The sequence below is a fragment of the Psammomys obesus genome, unplaced genomic scaffold, assembly GCF_907164565.1.
Source record: "Psammomys obesus unplaced genomic scaffold, mPsaObe1.curated_primary_1811, whole genome shotgun sequence".
Taxonomy (NCBI): Eukaryota; Metazoa; Chordata; class Mammalia; order Rodentia; family Muridae; genus Psammomys; species Psammomys obesus.
In genome coordinates, this window is record NW_026590468.1 from 170,214 (window position 1) to 187,201 (window position 16,988).

The following is a 16,988-nucleotide window of genomic DNA, read 5'->3' on the forward strand; positions in this document are numbered from 1 at the left end:
CATCTTCTGGGTGTTCTCTTCTTTTGCCTATGGAGGTAATTTCTCTTACTTATTTCTTTCTGAAGATGTCGTCACCGTCAGGACAAGTGTAACCTTTAAACTAAATGAAGGCAAGTGTAGTTTGCAAAAGGCCAAGCTGTCTCCCGAGGGCCTGCGACCAGCACTACCAGGTACGGCATCAGATGGCTGGCGCAGGGAGCTTGCCTGCACGGTGGGTAATGGACAGCTGAGCTGCAGCTGGCTGCGTGCACACGTCACATGGCACTGAGCTATTCAGAATCTTCAGGAACTTCTTTCTCTAAGGGGAGCAGGGCCTGCCCTAACTCCTGTGCAGCTCTGGGGTGATACCTCGGGAGGTCCTTGTGAGGTCATCGTTGAAGCTCTGGAGAAATCTCAGAGTTCACATGGGTCAATGGGCTTGAGATGAACCAGCCACTTCTGACTATGTCGGGTTGACGTTTCCAGTCTCAGAGTTGGTTTGAAGCATACACTATGGGAAGAAATGGGGTTGACTCAGAAAATGATAACACTGATGAACAAAGATAGGATATCCAACATTCTTGCTGCTCTGGTGTTTGGAAACTGTGGTCCCATTGGCTGTAGCAGAACAAATGCCATCCAAGAAAAACTGCACTTACCCAAACAATCAAATCTAATGCACTTCTTTCTTCCCTAGTTTTCCTTTCCATCATAACAAATAAATTGAGACATGGATTAGGAAGTTCCTTCACTCTTCTGAGGTCTACCCTCAAACAGATTAACTTAACGCACATCCTAGTTACTCTGGACTGCCTGCTGGTTAATAATCAAGATGCAGTTTGCTGCCCCCACTGATGGAGCAGTCACCTAGTAATTATATGTCTTCAAAGAATGTTAATAGCATAGGAAAATGTCTTGCAACATGGCTGAGATAGTAGCTGGGTGTGGTGGCACACACCGTTAGCCCCGACACTCAGGAGGGGGAGGCAGATGGATCTCTGAGTTTGAGGCCAGCCTGGTCTAAAGAGCAAGTTCCAGGACAGCCAGGGCTATACAGGGTAACCCTGTCTCCAAAAAACAAAAACAAAAACAAAAACAAAAAAAAAACACCAAAAAAGAGATAGAAAGTGTCTAGCTAAACAAAATTGTATCTAAGAAAAGTCAAGTTGAAGGAAAAGCTTCAACTTTTCAACAGGGAGAGTTGGCTATATTATTAGTATTGTGTCTGGGTGGGAGAATGCTGGGTGATTTTTTTTTTTTCTGCATTTTTCATATTCCCTTTTATATTCACACTTTTCTGTAGCTTTTATTGAAATTGTTCTTTTAAAATTTCATCCATGTACATAGTGCATTCTGATTACTGACACCCCTCCACCTTCTTTCCCCTTCTTCCCATTCCTATCCCTTCTCCTCTTCCCTACAAGTCAATTTCCCATAGCCGTGTCTTTTTGCTTTGCTTTGTGACCAACTGAGTTTCACCAGGGCCATCTGTACGCCTGTGGCTTTGGAGCTGAGCAAGGTGCTGGGCTCATCAGTGAGTACACAGCTGAAGAGGAGGGCTCTTCCTCTCTCAGACTCATCACACAGCTCAGTGGGGAGGGATAGGGCCCCACGAGCCCCTCTGAGAGCCATGACTGACTGTTGGTAGGCCCCTTCCAGGTCACTGCAGCTGCTGTGAGATCACGACACCTTGTAGCATCGGCTATGTGGTGGTCAGAAGAAAGTATTTCACTACTCCTTTCCCTGCCTTCTGTCTCTTACATTCCTTCTATCCACTCTTCCAAGATATTTCCTGGTCCTTCACGGGACTGATATACATGTCCTGTTTAGGGCTGAGTCAATTTTTTGTACTTTTAAATTAGGAAAGTACTTATTATTTTTTTTTAGTTTTTATGTGTATAGGTGTTTTGACTGCTGTTTATCTGCGCACACACATGTGCCTGGTGCCCAAGGAAGCCAGAAGAGAGTGTCTGATATCTTGGAGCTGGACTTACAGACAGTTCTGAGCCACACTGTGGGTGTGGGAATCAAACCTAGGTCTTCTAAAAGAATAGCCAGTGCTTTTAACTACTGATGGAGTCATCTCTCCAGCCCCAAGCATCACTTGTTTTTAAAGATTGATTTTTACTGTCAGTCATGTGTACCTGTGTGGGTATGTATGTGGTATGTGCATGAGTCTGGAGCTGGAGTTGCAGAGCTTGAGAGCCAACTGATGTGGGTGCTGAGAATCAAAGTCTGGTCCTCTCTGCACGAACAATGTGGGCTCTTCACCACTGAGCCATCTCTCCAGCCCAGCAAAGTATTATTTAAAGACAGATTTGGTCTGAAGTAAGATGTTAACAGTAGGGGGAGCTCAAAGGAGGGCATGTAAGAAGTCTGCACTTTTCAGTAAATCCAAACTTCAAAATACAGAGCTTTAAGCTAAATATGATGACTCACGTCTGTAATTCCAGCACCCAGGGGCCCAAGGGGAGAGATTGGTGTGAGTTTAATGTGGGCTCTGAGTACACAGTGAATTCCAGGCCAGCCTGGACCACAGAGTGAACTTTGTATGAAAACAAAATAAACAGATAAAAATAGTTTTAGGGCCAATGGGCTGGCTCAGCAGGTAAAGGTGACTTCTGCCATGCCTGACGGCCTGAGTTTGATCCTCAGGACCCAAACCTATAGAAGAGAGAACTAACTCCTGCAAGTTGTCTTCTGACCTCCACATGCACCCCCTACCCATGGCACACGTGAGCCATGGCAAATGTGTAACCTTACACATATATGTACATACAACGTACATAACATAAAAATGGTTTTCACATAGATATGGAAAAGTTGAAAGGAAAACAAGTTCAAATTTAATGCCTACTTACGCTCTAAGATTAGCTCTTTTAAAAATGTAAAACAGGGCTGAAAAAGGTGGCTCAGATTAAGAGCACTGTGTCTTCTAGAGGGCATGGGTTCAGTTCCCAGCACCCAGCACCCAGCACTGACAGTTGCCTGTATCTCTAGCTCCAGGACATCTGACATCATCTTTTGGCCTCCTTAGGCACCTGCCCATATATGGCACACATACGCATATATAAAAAAATAAAAATAAATGTTTTTTAAAACTATAAAATGTATGTTTGGGGGAAAACACATATGCAGAAAATTGAATTTGTCTCTTCCTTTGGCCCTTATTGTCTGTTGCTTTGTAATTGAAGATTATGGAACAGATGACTTTAGTTCAGTAAAAAAGTTCTAGAAAGACAAGTGAATAGATTTTGTGGACACACTGTCCTGCTTTGTCGTTTAGTTCAGTTCAGTTTTATCTACTGAGAGTCAAGAGATTCACCAGAAGCACTGGGCAGAGGGGACACCAGAAAGTCAAGAATAGGGATGTGCAAGGTACATCATTGCCACACCCCACCATTGCCACAGACGGCTTCATGACACTGTTTGCTTCTGTTGAACCTCTGTGCCGTTTACTGTTGGAGGCTGTTTAAAACGAGGCATCACTGCTGATGTCTGTTCTGTTGCTCCCTGTGGGGTGGAGTTGCACCAAGGTTGGTTGGATGAGAGCAGGGGTTGGTTTCCTTTCATTCCGTTTGAAGCTTTGGCATCTGCTCAGGTTATCCAGTCCAGCTTTGGGAAAAGCCACCGTGAGAACACCCACCAACTTCACTAACTGTCATACAAATAAAGTACAAACAGCCCTTAACCCCTGGTTCTCATCCTCTGCATATGTGGCTGGTCAGTGAGAGACAGTCCGCCTTTACCCGTGAAGAGTGTTAAAGAGCTAGGCTGGAACGCTACATAGGAATGAAGATGTCCCAGCTTCAGGCTTAGGGCTGGCAATGGCTTGGCACGTGGAGTGAATCCCTCAGTCCTTGGAGGGTCGTAATGAAATGTTTACTGAGCTCTCGTGAATGCTCAGCTCTGTGCTCTGCCAGGACTTGGCTCCCGATCATTTTGTTTCTTCATACAGAGAGGCACAGCTCAGTAAAAGAGAGCTTCCAGTACGCAAACCTTACGTGCAGCTCTGTCAAGCGAGTCCCAGGAGCCCTTGGCCGACCGAGCACCCCTAAGGAAATATTTATCACGGTTGAGTTTGAACGGGAAACTTACAAAAAGGAGGTGACAGGTTGGTCTGAAAGCCATTTGTGGTGCCAGGCTTCTCGGCTCGTTCCTTTTCTCTTTGCCTTTCATTTTCCATCATTCTGGGGGAGGAGGACAGAAACTAGCATAAACACTCAAGTATCTCCTGTTTGATTTTCACCCTACAAATTACACTAAATTGGTTTAGAACCTGATGGAGCCCCCCCCTTCATAAAACCCAAAGTTGCCATTTGGGTCGCACAAATTTGTGTTTGGATTGAATGCTGCCCAGGCTGCTAGGTTCCCAGCTCCATGGAATTTGGGGTGTTGGCGGGTCACTGGACATCCTCACTGCAGCCTGAGGGCTCCTCTCATGCTGCTGTCCCCTCACCCCACCCTGTTCCTGCAGCTTCCTGCAATCTGAGCTGCATGGTAAAGCGGACAGAGAAGCGGCTGCGGAAGGCCATCCGCACCCTCAAGAAGGCTGCCCTCCGGGAGCAGCTGCACCTGCAGCTCCCAGGCATGGACCTCAACGTGGTTAACAAGTCCCCCAGAGTGCCGGAACAGCAGGAGGAGACCTGTGGAGTGGGCCAGGGCCATGAAGAAAGCCAGTGTGGTGAGTAGCCCAAAGTGTGATTAATGACAGATCTGCCCAGCCAGACACCTACACAAGGGAGCCAGTGACAGGCCTGGACCATGCTTCTTTGGCTGGGCTCACTCCAGAGAATACTCTGGATGCTTTTCTTCACCTGTAGCTGCTGTATATTCACCACCCTGGGGCTCCCCAGGAGCTGAGGTGTAACTACCTTGTCCTTCCTCATACCTGACATGTTTGCTGCCTGTGGTAGGCAGTGTTTGTGAAACTGAAGGACAGAAAAGCAAATGCAGGGTTGGCAATGCTGCCTGGCTAGGGCAGGATGCAAGGCACCCTGAGTCTTTACACTACTTTTTGGCTTGGCCCCTGGTAGTAATGAATGGACTCATTCCTGCCCTTAGTTTTGTGCAAAGGCAACACCAGAGGCTGCAGAGGTGTCTTGGAGATGCCTGAGCTTTAGGCCGAGGCTCTAAGGAGAGATGGCTCCCTGATGTGTTGTTGGTCTGTGGATGTGTGTATGTTTCAGAGCAAATAATTGGCTCCAAATCCAGCCAGAGGCTCTCGGGTGGCCAGAGGTGAGATTTGCTCTGTGCAGTTCTAGAGACACTGCCTGAAAAGCCTCACAGAGGGAACTTAGTTCCCTCTTTACAGTGATAAGTGCGATTGCTTTGGTTCTTATCTGTTAGGAATGTAACATTTATCCTAGCGATAGTCTTACAGGGCTAGGGTCAGCATCCCCTAGAGGCAACAGAATGAATGTAGCTGTCTGTGTTCAGTTGCCTAGAGTCTTACTACTGGCAGTAAGATATCACAGGGCAGTAAAGCATTGCCCTGTGAAACATAAGGACCTGCCTTTGATCCATGCCACTCATATACAAAGCCAGGTGTGGGAGCGCACGTGTGTACCCCAGTGCTGTGAGGCAGGGATGGAAGCTCACTGGAGTTTTCTGGCCAGCCAGCCTTGCCTAACTGCAGAGCCCCAGGCCCTAGTGGAAGAGCCTGTCTTGGAAAAAAGTTATCTGAGGAACAACAGTCTAGGTTGTTTTCTGACCTCTACATGTATGCACAGACATGTGCATGTACACACGCACATATACAACCCATATATACCTCGTGCATGCCCCCAAACAACAACAACAGCAGTAGCAGTAGTAATATTTTCACTCCTGTGTAAGGTGACGTTCCGAGAAGTAGCAGGCGTCTGTTCTGAAGGGTCAGTAGACTTTCAGGCCCGAGCACTGGAGCTTGGGAAAAGGGGTAGGGAGTTGGTGTGCATGGGCACGACTGAAGCTAGCTTCATTCTGGAGAACGTTCAGCAAGAGCCACCACACCAATCTGGTGCTTTGCCAACGCTTACAGAACATCCAGCCATGAGGGGCCAGTTCCCAGATAGTCTTGACTCTTATTCCAGCTGATTTTCTTAAAAAGAAAAGAGGGCAATAAACCTAGCTGGCTGGCTTCTCATTTGGAATCCTCAGAGCACCAGTCTCCATACCAAATTAGTGACAGAGCTGGCTGTTGCTGCCCTGCTTTCTAGGGTGAGTGCAATGTTTCTCAGGCGAGCAGGCAGGCAGGCCCTCTTTCTGGTCTCTGGGAGCTGAATTGCAGCCCCTCCCTTTCCAGGCCTGTTGGGGTAAGGGCTGGTGGGTTCATCAGGGACAGTGAAGAATTCAGGAAAACTAACATCAAGACCTGTGGGCCTTCAGGGATCTTGTTAACAGTGCTAGCACAGGCGTGCTGCAGGGAGCAAAGGCCCAGGAAGAGGAGCAGGTCTTACTAACTCAGGCCTTTTGGCCACAAGCCTATGGGAGAACACCCAACAGAGTTGTATGCGTCCCTGACATGCCTATCAGCTAAATTTGGTTGGGATTTTTCTTAAAGAGTTTTCTTTTCCCAAGAGCTTCCTCTAAACCAGATGAATTCGGTTCCCAACATGGACCAAGTCAGGCACAATGTTGAAGACTTTCCTATGGGAACACAGCACAGGGATTGTTAGTGAGGGAGGAAGTGGATACAAAGAAGGGTCAGGTATACTAATTAGAAAGGACTTGAGAGGCTGTGAGAAGGTTCAGCAGATAAAGGCACTTGTAGCCAAGACTGATGACCTGAGATTGATCCCTAGGATCCACAGGGCTGAAGGAGAGGACTCTTGAAAGTTGCTCAGACTTACTGATATTTCTGAACTCTAGTTGGCATACAATACAGACAAGCCTAGGATGGTCCTTGGTTCTTTGTAAACAATATTTTCAGCTTCTGTTTATTATTGTTCTTGTTACTATAATGAAACACTGGAGGTTGGGCATTTTTACAAAGAAAGAGGGTTATCTTGGCTTGTGATTCTGCATATCAGATGTAAAAGGGCTGAATCTCATGATGGCCTTCTTTTGGTCATAGTCTCAAGGAGGCCCATGGCCTTAGAGGGCAGAAGACGAGGGCACACATGTGGCTCTTGATCCACCCTCCTCCCTTTTATCTTTTCTGTTTTGCTCTATTTGTGTCTTGCTGTGTGGTCCTGGCTCCTTGAATTCATGGATTTAACTGATCCTCCTGCCTCAGCCTCCTGAGTAGTTGATATTCTTCTCTCTATTCTTTTGTTTGTTTGTTTCTTTGTGTTTTTTTTTTTTGTGTGTGTGTGTGTTTTGTTTTTTTCAAGACAGGGTTTCTCTTCGTAGCCTTGGCTCTCCTGGAACTTGCTCTCTAGTCCAGGTTGGCCTCACAGAGATCTGCCTGCCTCTGCCTTCCAAGTGCTGGGATTAAAGGGGTGTGCCACCACACCCAGAGCTCTCTCTATTCTTATTAAGCCACCAGCATTCTGTCGCATGGGTCCCATTCTCATGAATTTATATAATTCTAAAAATTTCTTCCCAAAGCCCTACCTCTAAAGACCTTAGCTTGAATTTTTTTTTTTTTTACCTTTTTAATACTTAATAAGGATTAAATTTCAACACATGTATCCTCCAAACTGTAGCAAAGCCCCAGGAAGGTGTTTTGAATGATCTGCAAGGAGGATGGAAAACATTATGCTTCTCTTTTTAATTATAAATGTGGTGTATACTTCAAACGGTACAGAAATGTATAATACTGAGCGTGCTCTCCAATCCCACTGCCCAACACTGTTGAAATTTGCTGTTTTTATATGCTTTTAAGCATATAAAATGTTATTTATTCATCAGTGAATATTTATTAAGCTCCTACTTTGTACCAGGTCTTATTGTAAATGCTGAGGCTCCAGCCATGAAGGAGACTAGTAAAAAGCTCTTACTGTGTGCCCAATACCATGCATATCAGATGTAGACTAGTACAAAGCTCCTGCTGTGTGCCAGGTACCATTGTAGCTGTTGAGAATCCAGTGAAGAAGACAGACTAGCAGAAGTCTCAGCCCCCTTGAAGTTTATAGTGTTGGGAGAAAGAAGCAGCTTTCTCTCCCATAAACAAGGATACAGAGTATGCATTAAATGATGACAAGGGTATGGAGAGCAAATCACCTGGGAAGTGACATAAAAATACCTCAGGAACAGGGAGGGATCGTGTTCCCCACCTGTGGACGTGGTCAGGGAAGGCCCCCATTGCAAAGCATGGTGGTATACACACAGAGGAAAGGGAATGTGGCCTTTGGGACACTTGGATAACTACTTCTGGGCAAAGTTGACCACCCCCATAGGTATTAGAAGAAAGCACAGGATGATGAGGGCTGGGGTTGGAGGGAAGGGCCTCAGGGCAGAGGCCCCATTCACTCCAGGAGAGAAATCAGCATGTTTTCCTACCTATGGTTCTGGAGCTCAACCTGGGGCCTCACACTCTCCACTCGAAGTGGGTGTCTAGGTGTCTGCCAGCCCCGCCCCATGAGGACCCATTGATGTGATTCCTAATTTTCCTTTTATAAACAGAGCTACAGTGAATAGCCTTCTCTATGCACACCAATATTCCTGAAGGCTAGATTTCTGAAATGTAACTGCCAAATTAAGAACATGCATGTGGAAACACTGGTAGATACTGCCCACTCATCCTCCCTCATCCCTGCTCAGTTCATGCTGCCTCCAGCACTTCGTGAGACTGTTGATTCCCCACATCCTCATGTACGTGAAATATTTATCATTGATCTTTTTAATTTTTGCAAACCTAGTAAGCAATAATAAATCACTAACTGTTTTTATCAGCAAGAACACATAAATACACTGTCTTAAATTATTTGTAGTTCTTCTTCTGAGAACATTTATAGGTTTTGTCTACTTACATTAAACTGTCTTTCCAGTATTATTTTTAAAAAAAAAAAATTAGCCAGGCATTGTGGGGCACGCCTTTAATCTCAGCACTAGGGAGGCAGAGGCAGGCTGATCTCTGTGAGTTTAGCCCAACCTGGTTTACATAGTTAGTTCCAGAACAGCCAGGGCTACATAGTAAGACCCTATCTCAAAACAAAACAATAAATAAAAAGTAAAAAACTTAGGTCTGACAAGAGGGTTCCATAGATAAAGGTGCTTGCCACTAAACCTGATGGTTTGAGTTCAGTCTCCAAGTTCCATGTGGTGGAAGGACAGAACCAATTCCCACAAGTTGTCCTCCACCCTTCACTTATGCTATGGCACACACACTTACATAAAATGATTAAACATTTTTTCAAAAATAAAATTTAAAGTTGCAAGTTACAACAAAGAAAAGATTCACTTCTGATCAACTTGAAAAACTTTTTCATTGTCATTTGTGCATAGTAAAGTTTATGAATTTGGCATTTAGGGACAGCCTGTCTGTCAAGTAACCTTTGTACCATCTGTGATCAGTTTTAGCAAGATGTTAGAAAAGACATGGGGACATGGCTCAGTCAGAAAAGTGCTTGCTGAGTGGGAGCAGTCTGAGTCTTCAGTGCCTGCGCTGACATAAGGAGCCAGGCACGGCAGGCCTGGGCCTGTAACCCCTGTGCTGGAAAGCAGAGTCAGGAAGGCCACCAGAGCTCACAGGCCAGCCAGTCAGGCTTAACTGGAAAGCAACAGGCCTTAATGGGAAATCCTTTCTCAAAAAATAAGGTACAGAGCAATTGACAAAGACATCTAACATATATGACCTCTCCATGCAATCACACATACATGTCCACCCATGAACATGTACACAAACATGCACACAGAAAATAAATAAATAAATAAATAAATAAATAGGAAAGCAACTCTATTTTATAAAATACAGATTTCTGGGTTGAGGCTATAGCTCATGGTAGAGTTTTTTTGCTGCATAAGTGAGGCCTGGTGTTGATCTTGAGGAGTTGGAGAGTGGCTCAGCAGTTAAAAAAGCACTGCCTGATCTTCCAGAAGACCTGGGCTTGATTCTAGCACCCACGTGGCTGCTCAAGACTGTAACCCCAGTCCCAGGCCATCTATGGCCACCAGGCATACACATGGTTCACAGACACACATGCAGAAAAAACACCCATACACATTAAATAATTAAGTAAATAAATAAATATTTTTAAAAAGAAATACCTTTGACAAATGTAGCACAGTAGCACTTGCCTATAACACTAGAATTCAGGAGACTGAGGGAGGAAGATTAAAAGCTTGAGACCAGCCAGATCTGTATGGTAAGACTTTGTCTCAAGGATAACAAGAACATAATTTAGTAAGTGGTTGATATTTATCAAATACTTACAGTGTATTCAGAATTATGCTAAGTGCTTTGCATATATTTTGTCATTTAATCCCTACAAGTCCATATTCTATTGTGCCATTTTTATAGATAAGAATAGAAAGCATAGAAAAATAAGCTCCCCCCACCCCCCAGTTTCAACCAGCAATTAATGTCAGAGGCAGGACTTAAATCCAAGTCTGAATCAAGAGCCCGTGTTTCTCACCATCCTAGTCTGGGCGCGCTCCTGACCAGCCTGTGCCCTGAGTCACCCCTTCACACTATACTCAGGAAAGAAAGCCAGCTGTTCACTCTGTGGGTAGTGAGGAGCTCATGATAACCCAGATGCCAGCTTGTGAGTTGCACACAATTGTTCCAGGTTAGGGTCAGAGAGAGAAGTGTTCCCAAAGAGGACACCTAAGTCTGTTTGGGAGGAGGCACTGTTGCTGGTGGATGAGGAAGAGCATTCAGATGATGGCACAGCCTTATCAGGAAAGAACAAGCCAGGCAGAGCCAGGCCTGCACATCAGGGTTAGGAACCTTAGAGACTCAGGAAGGGTACTCACAGAAGACCTGAAATGTACTGACAAGGAGCTTCTGTTTTACCTTTCGGTTAGGAACCTTAGAGACTCAGGAAGGGTACTCACAGAAGACCTGAAATGTACTGACAAGGAGCTTCCGTTTTACCTTTACCTTACCCATTGCTGTGATAAATGCCATGGATGGCCGAAAGCAGCTTGGGGAGGAGAGGGTTGATTTATGCTTGTGTGTCCCAAATAATGGTCCATCAGGAAGGGAAGTCAGGGCAAGAATCAAAGCAGGAACCTGGAGGCAGGAACTGGACAGACCATGCAGGAACACTGCTTACTGGCTTGCTCTTCATGGCTTGCTTAGTTTTGGTTAGTAGGCTAACCTTTAATGGCTGAGCCATCTCTCCAGCCCTCAGTCTGCTTTTTTATATGCCCTTGGGTCACCTGCCCAGGACTGGGCTCTTCCACTTAAATCACTAATCAAGAAAATGCCAGACTTGCCTACCAGCCAATCTAATGGAGACGTTTTCCCAACTGAGGGTCCTTCTTCCCAGATATGTCTAGTTTTGTGTTGAGTTGACAAAAACCAAGCAGGACAGTTATGTTAGAGATGTAATCAAGAAGGGTCTGGGACATATGTATACTTGAGAAAAGTCTTCCTGCCAGTATTGGAAGAGGTAGGGCAGAAAGCCTGGCTGAAAGTTTTCAGTGTATCACACGATAGACACTGATATCCTTGGGGCACTGGATAGAGGGGAGAACACAGTATCTCAGAGGCACAGTTAGGAGGAAGGGGAGACATTTGTTAAGAGTATGGATCAGGATCTGTTAAGAGAAAGTGCTGGGGTACGCGCAGCCATTTCTGATGTAGCTTCTGATCCCGCCACTCACTTCCCATATGTCCCTCACCTCTCCCAGCCCTGTTTCATATGCAGGAAGTGCTAAGAAAAAGCCAGTGGGTTGATTGAATGGCTGAATGAATATCAGTGGACAGGATGAGATTTATGGAAGCAGGGGGAAAAATAGACTCCCAAGAAAGCCTGAGACTCAGATTCTGAGAAGGAGGCTCAGCATTGTATGTGGAGTCAAAGGGACAGAGGAGTACAGGGAGTGAAACAGAGAGGGACCCATTAGAGACATGAATCAGGGGGCTGGATATTTGGCTCAGCTGGTAAGAGTACTTGCTGCTCTTCCAGAAGACTGGATCCCGGTTCCCTTTACTCACATTGGGCAGCTCGCAATTGCCTGCATCTCCAGCTCCATGATACCCAGAGCCCTCTTCTTGGCCTCTGAGTGCACACACACATCAACACACAGAAGCACACACACATATAGATAATAAAAATTTTAAAATAAAGATGAATCTAGGTTTTGGTGGAAAGGGAAACTAGGGGGAAGCTTCTTACAATAATCCAAATAAGAGATGATGAGGAAGTAAGGAAGATTTGGGTGCTGTGGAAATGGGGGGCAGGGATGGGTGGGAGGCCCTGGAGGGTGTTGCATCTGAGTGATGGAGAATAGATGAGTGAGGAACAGCTGTGGTTTGGAGCATGAACAGCAGCAAGAACAGAGATGCCACTTAATAACGAGTAAGGGCAGAGGCCTCAGAGAGAAGACAAGTGCCCCTGTGCCTGCTGAATTTGAGGTTTCCAGGCAGAGTTATGGTATTATTTACTTTTCCTGCTGTTGTACAAAATGCTTGATTAAAAAACCACATTTTAAAAGGAAGGCTCTATTTTGGCTCCCAGTCTGCGGACGCAGTCCATCGTGATGTGCAGGGGCACACAGCAGCTGGTCACATCATGTCTGCAACTGGCAGCAGAAAGATAAATGCTGGTACTCAGCTCACTTTCTTCTTTTTATTTATTCTGGGACCCCAGTGCAGGAGATGGTGCCATCCACAGTTAAGATGGACCTTCCCCTCTTGGTTAAACATCTCAGGAAACAATCTCACAGACATATTCTAAGATGTGTTTCCTAGTTGACAGCTGAGATTAACTGTGACAGGTGTCCACAGATGTCGGGACATTCAGGGAAACTTCAGATCTCCCTATGTAAACCCTCCTGTCATACTCTGAACACACATGTTCCCCCTTAACCCTGTCCTATTGTGCAGGCTGCCCCACTGGTATGCCTGTCTGAAGCCTGCTTTTCCATTCTAGTTGTGGAACTCACACCCTCCATTTCTTACCCATGTGGCTCTGCTGTTGGGCCCTTCCTCCCCAGAGTTCTCTCTCTCTGTGAGACCATTGCTGACCTTACACAAACTGACTTCTTCTCTTATAAAACAAACCACCCCTCCATTGACTTCTTGCTTGTCCCATCATGCTCACAATAAATACATAGACAGACAGACAGACAGACAGATAAATAGGCAGATAGATAGATAGATAGATAGATAGATAGATAGATAGATAGATAGATAGACAGATTGACAGGTAGATACTTCTAACTGCCCTGTCCAGATATAGGTCTGTCTGTCTGTCTCTCTCTCCCTCTCCCCATTCCTCTCTCTCTCTGTCTCTTTAATATATATTTTGAGTTTATGACTGTTTTCTGGTACTACTGGCTAGTGTAAACAATAAATAACAAAAGATAGACTAAGACAAATATTAAATAAACAAAAATAAACATAATTTTAACTGGCTTTCCTCTTTGGGTATATTCTTTCCAGCTTGGCAAGGCTCAGTGTTGACTGTACAGGCATAAATCCATTTCTACAGCAGACCTTTATGTGTTGCTAATGCCTTGTGTGAACTCTTCTCAGATCGGATTGAATCATGACTGTTTGTCTCATGATATGGCTTGATCAAGAGAGAATAATGGTGGTAGAAGATGTGTCCACCTTAGCACACGCCTGTCTTGCTCCAGTGTTTGTGTCATTGGCAAACCTTCAGTGCATAATGGCCTCTCAAGACTCATCCACAGCTGCTTTCTGTGATTTTATGGTGTTTAATCACTTTGTTTGAAACTAGATAGTATAATCAATTAAGTGTATTTGACCAGACACAGTTAAATTGTAATTCCTCAAAGTATATGGCAAGAAGTGAATCTATCAGCCCCAGAGTTGTGGAATGCCCACAATTCTCTTTTTGGTTTTTTTCCCCTTGGGGGTAGGGGTCAAGACATTTTCTCTGTGTAGCCTTAGCTGTCCTGGAACTCACTCTGTAGACCAGGTTTGTCTCAGACTCACCGAAATCAGCCTGCTTCTGCTTCTTGCTACCACTGCCCAGCCAATTCTCTTTTCTTGAAGACCTTTCATCCCCACAACTGTCTCGTGACTCTTGGTCAGGGGGGTTGACTGAGGGGCTAGCTTTACATAACATACATAACAGTGGAGGCTTGTTTCTTACTTAATAGGGAGAAATGGATATATAGCTATCTGAGAATGTTTTTCTTACACCTCTGAGTCATCTAGAAAGCTGTGAAAGTGCAGCATCTGCCTCAAAGAGCACAGAGAGCTAGCTGGTGGCCCTTGTGACCAACACTTGGCTGGACTCACTGTTTCCCCCTCCTTCTCAACCAAACCTGCCTCTCCTTTTCTTAGTATATTTTTTTAATTAAATTTTTATTTTTATATTAATTATAGTTTATTCACTTTGTATCTCAGATGTAGCCCCCTCCCTCATTCCCTCCCAATCCCACCCTCCCTTCCTCATCTCCTCCCATGCCCCTCTCCAAGTCCACTGATAGGGGAGGTCCTTCTTCCTTTCCATCTGACTCTAGCTTATCAGGTCTCATCAGAGCTGGCTGCATTGTCTTCCTCTATGGCCTGGCAAGGCTGCTCCCCCATCAGGGGAAGGGGTGGTCAAAGAACCAGCCACTGAGTTTATGAGACAGTCCCTGTTTTCATTACTAGGAAACCCACATGGATACTGAGCTGCCATGGGCTACATCTGAGCAGGGGTTCTAGGTTATATCCACTAGTGGTCCTTGGTTGGAGTATCAGTCTCAGAAAAGACCCCTGTACCCAGATATTTTGGTTCTGTTGCTCTCCTTGTGGACCTCCTGTCCTCTCCATATTTTACTATCTCCCACTTCTTTCATAAGATTCCCTGCACTCAATATTGAACTCGAGTTGGAAGAGGCAAGTCCAGTCTCAAAATGGAGGGCCATGATTCAAAGGAACCAGAACAGCTGAGGAAGCTGTTTATTGGTGGTCTGAGCTTTGAAACCACATATGAGAGCTTAAGAGAACATTTTGAGAAATAGGGCACACTAACGGATTGTGTGGTAATGAGAGATCCCCAAACAAAACATTCCAGGGGCTTTGGTTTGCTCTACTCTTGTGTTGAAGAGGTGGATGCTGCCATGTGTGCCGGGCCACACATGGTGGATGGGCGTGTGGTGGAACCAAAGAGAGCTGTCTAGAGAGGATTCTGTGAGCCTGGTGCCCATTTAACGGTGAAGAAAATTTTTGTTGGTGGTATTAAAGAAGATACAGAAGAATATAATCTGAGAGACTACTTTGAAAAGTATGGCAAAATTGAAACCATATAAGTTATGGAAGACAGGCAGAGTGGAAAAAAGAGAGGATTTGCTTTTCTAACTTTTGATGATCATGACATAGTTGATAAAATTGTTTTTCAAAAATACCACACTATTAATGGGCATAAATGTGAAGTGAAAAAGACCCTTTCTAAATAAGAGATGCAGTCTGCTGGATCACAGAGAGGTCGTAGAGGTGGATCTGGCTACTTCATGGGTCGTGGTGGAAACTTTAGAGGTAGTTGTGGTAACTTTGGTCATGGTGGAAACTTTGGTGGAAGAGGAGGCTGTGGTGGTGGAGATGGTGGCAGCAGAGGTAGTTATGGAGGTGGTGGTGGAGGATATAATGGATTTGGAGGTGACGGTGGCAACTATGGCGGTGGCCCTGGTTACAGCAGTAGAGGAAGCTATGGTGGTGGAAGAGCAGGGTATGGAAATCAAGGTGGATATGGTGGAGGAGGAGGACATGATGGTTACAGTGAAGGAGGAAATTTTGGTGGAGATAACTATGGTGGTGTGGGAACTATGACGACTTTGGAAATTATACAGCAATCAAATTATGTACCCATGAAGGGAGGCAGTTTCAGTGGAAGAAGCTCAGGCTGTCCCCATGGTGGTGGCTATGGTGGTGGAAGTGGTGGATATGGTCGCAGAAGGTTTTTGTTTAAAAACACACACACACACACACACACACAAAACAAAACAAAACAAAACAAAACAAAACAAAACAAAACCAGCAGAAAAGGCTGTTAGCAGGAGATCTTAGCAGGAGAGAGAGCGAGGAGTCATCAGGAAAGCTGCAGGTTACTTTGAGACATCATCCCAAATGCATTAGAGGACTGCCACAGGAGGAACGATGACCCACAGTTAGAAAAGTTACTGCAGCTTAAACAGGAAACCCTTTTTGTCAGGACTGCCATAGCCACAGTTTGCAAAAAGTGCAGCTATTGAGTAATGCAATAGAGTGTCAATTAGATGTACATTCCCGAGGTCCTTTATCTGTTGTAGCTTTCTCTTTTCATTACATCAGGTATATTGCCCTGTAAATTGTGGTAGTGGTACCAGGAATAAAAAATTAAGGAATTTTTAGCTTAAAAAACAAAGATTCCCTTCACTCTGCCCAAAGTTTGGTTATGAGTCTCAGCATCAGCTATGATACACTGCTGGGTAGAGTCTTTCAAAGGCCCTCTGTGGTAGGCTCCGGTCCTGTTCCCTCTTCCAGTGTCTATCCCGTTTGTCTTTCTGAGTGAGGACTGATCATCTTACCCAGGGTCCTCCTTCTTACTTAGCTTCTTTAAGTGTACAGATTTTAGTATGTTTATCCTATATTATATGTCCAAGGACATTTGTACAATCATGTTTGTAGCAGCTTTATTCATAATAGCCAGTACCTGGAAACAACCCAGATGTCCCTCAACAGAGGAATGGATACAGAAATTGTGGTACATTTACACAATGGAACACTACTCAGCAATTAAAAACAAGGAAATCATGAAATTTGCAGGCAAATGGTGGGATCTAGAATTATCATCCTGAGTGAGGTAACCCAGAAGCAGAAAGACACACATGGTATATACTCACTTATAAGTGGACATTAGACATATAACATAGGATAAACATACTAACATCTGGCCCTGCTTTTTACAAGGTGGTTCAAGCCCAAAACCTGAAGTCTTCCTGCTATCTCTCCCCTTCACTGGTAAATCCTTCCAGCC

The 16,988-nt window shown here is 44.9% G+C and overlaps 1 protein-coding gene and 1 pseudogene across 6 annotated transcripts in view; both read left to right on the forward strand.

Annotated features, from left to right (window-relative positions):
- Scube2 (signal peptide, CUB domain and EGF like domain containing 2) overlaps positions 1-16,988 on the forward strand; it is a 68,912-nt gene that overhangs the window by 34,910 nt on the left and 17,014 nt on the right. For 4 of the 6 annotated variants that reach the window (XM_055607442.1, XM_055607445.1, XM_055607444.1 and 1 more), the window contains 3 exons: positions 66-170; positions 3,938-4,093; positions 4,457-4,663. In XM_055607442.1, coding sequence (XP_055463417.1) covers positions 66-170; positions 3,938-4,093; positions 4,457-4,663 — 468 coding nt within the window. The remainder of the gene's footprint in view (positions 1-65; positions 171-3,937; positions 4,094-4,456; positions 4,664-16,988) is intronic. The other 2 variants (XM_055607446.1, XM_055607448.1) reach the window with 1 other exon arrangement.
- LOC129676930 (heterogeneous nuclear ribonucleoprotein A3-like) lies at positions 14,890-16,943 on the forward strand (annotated as a pseudogene).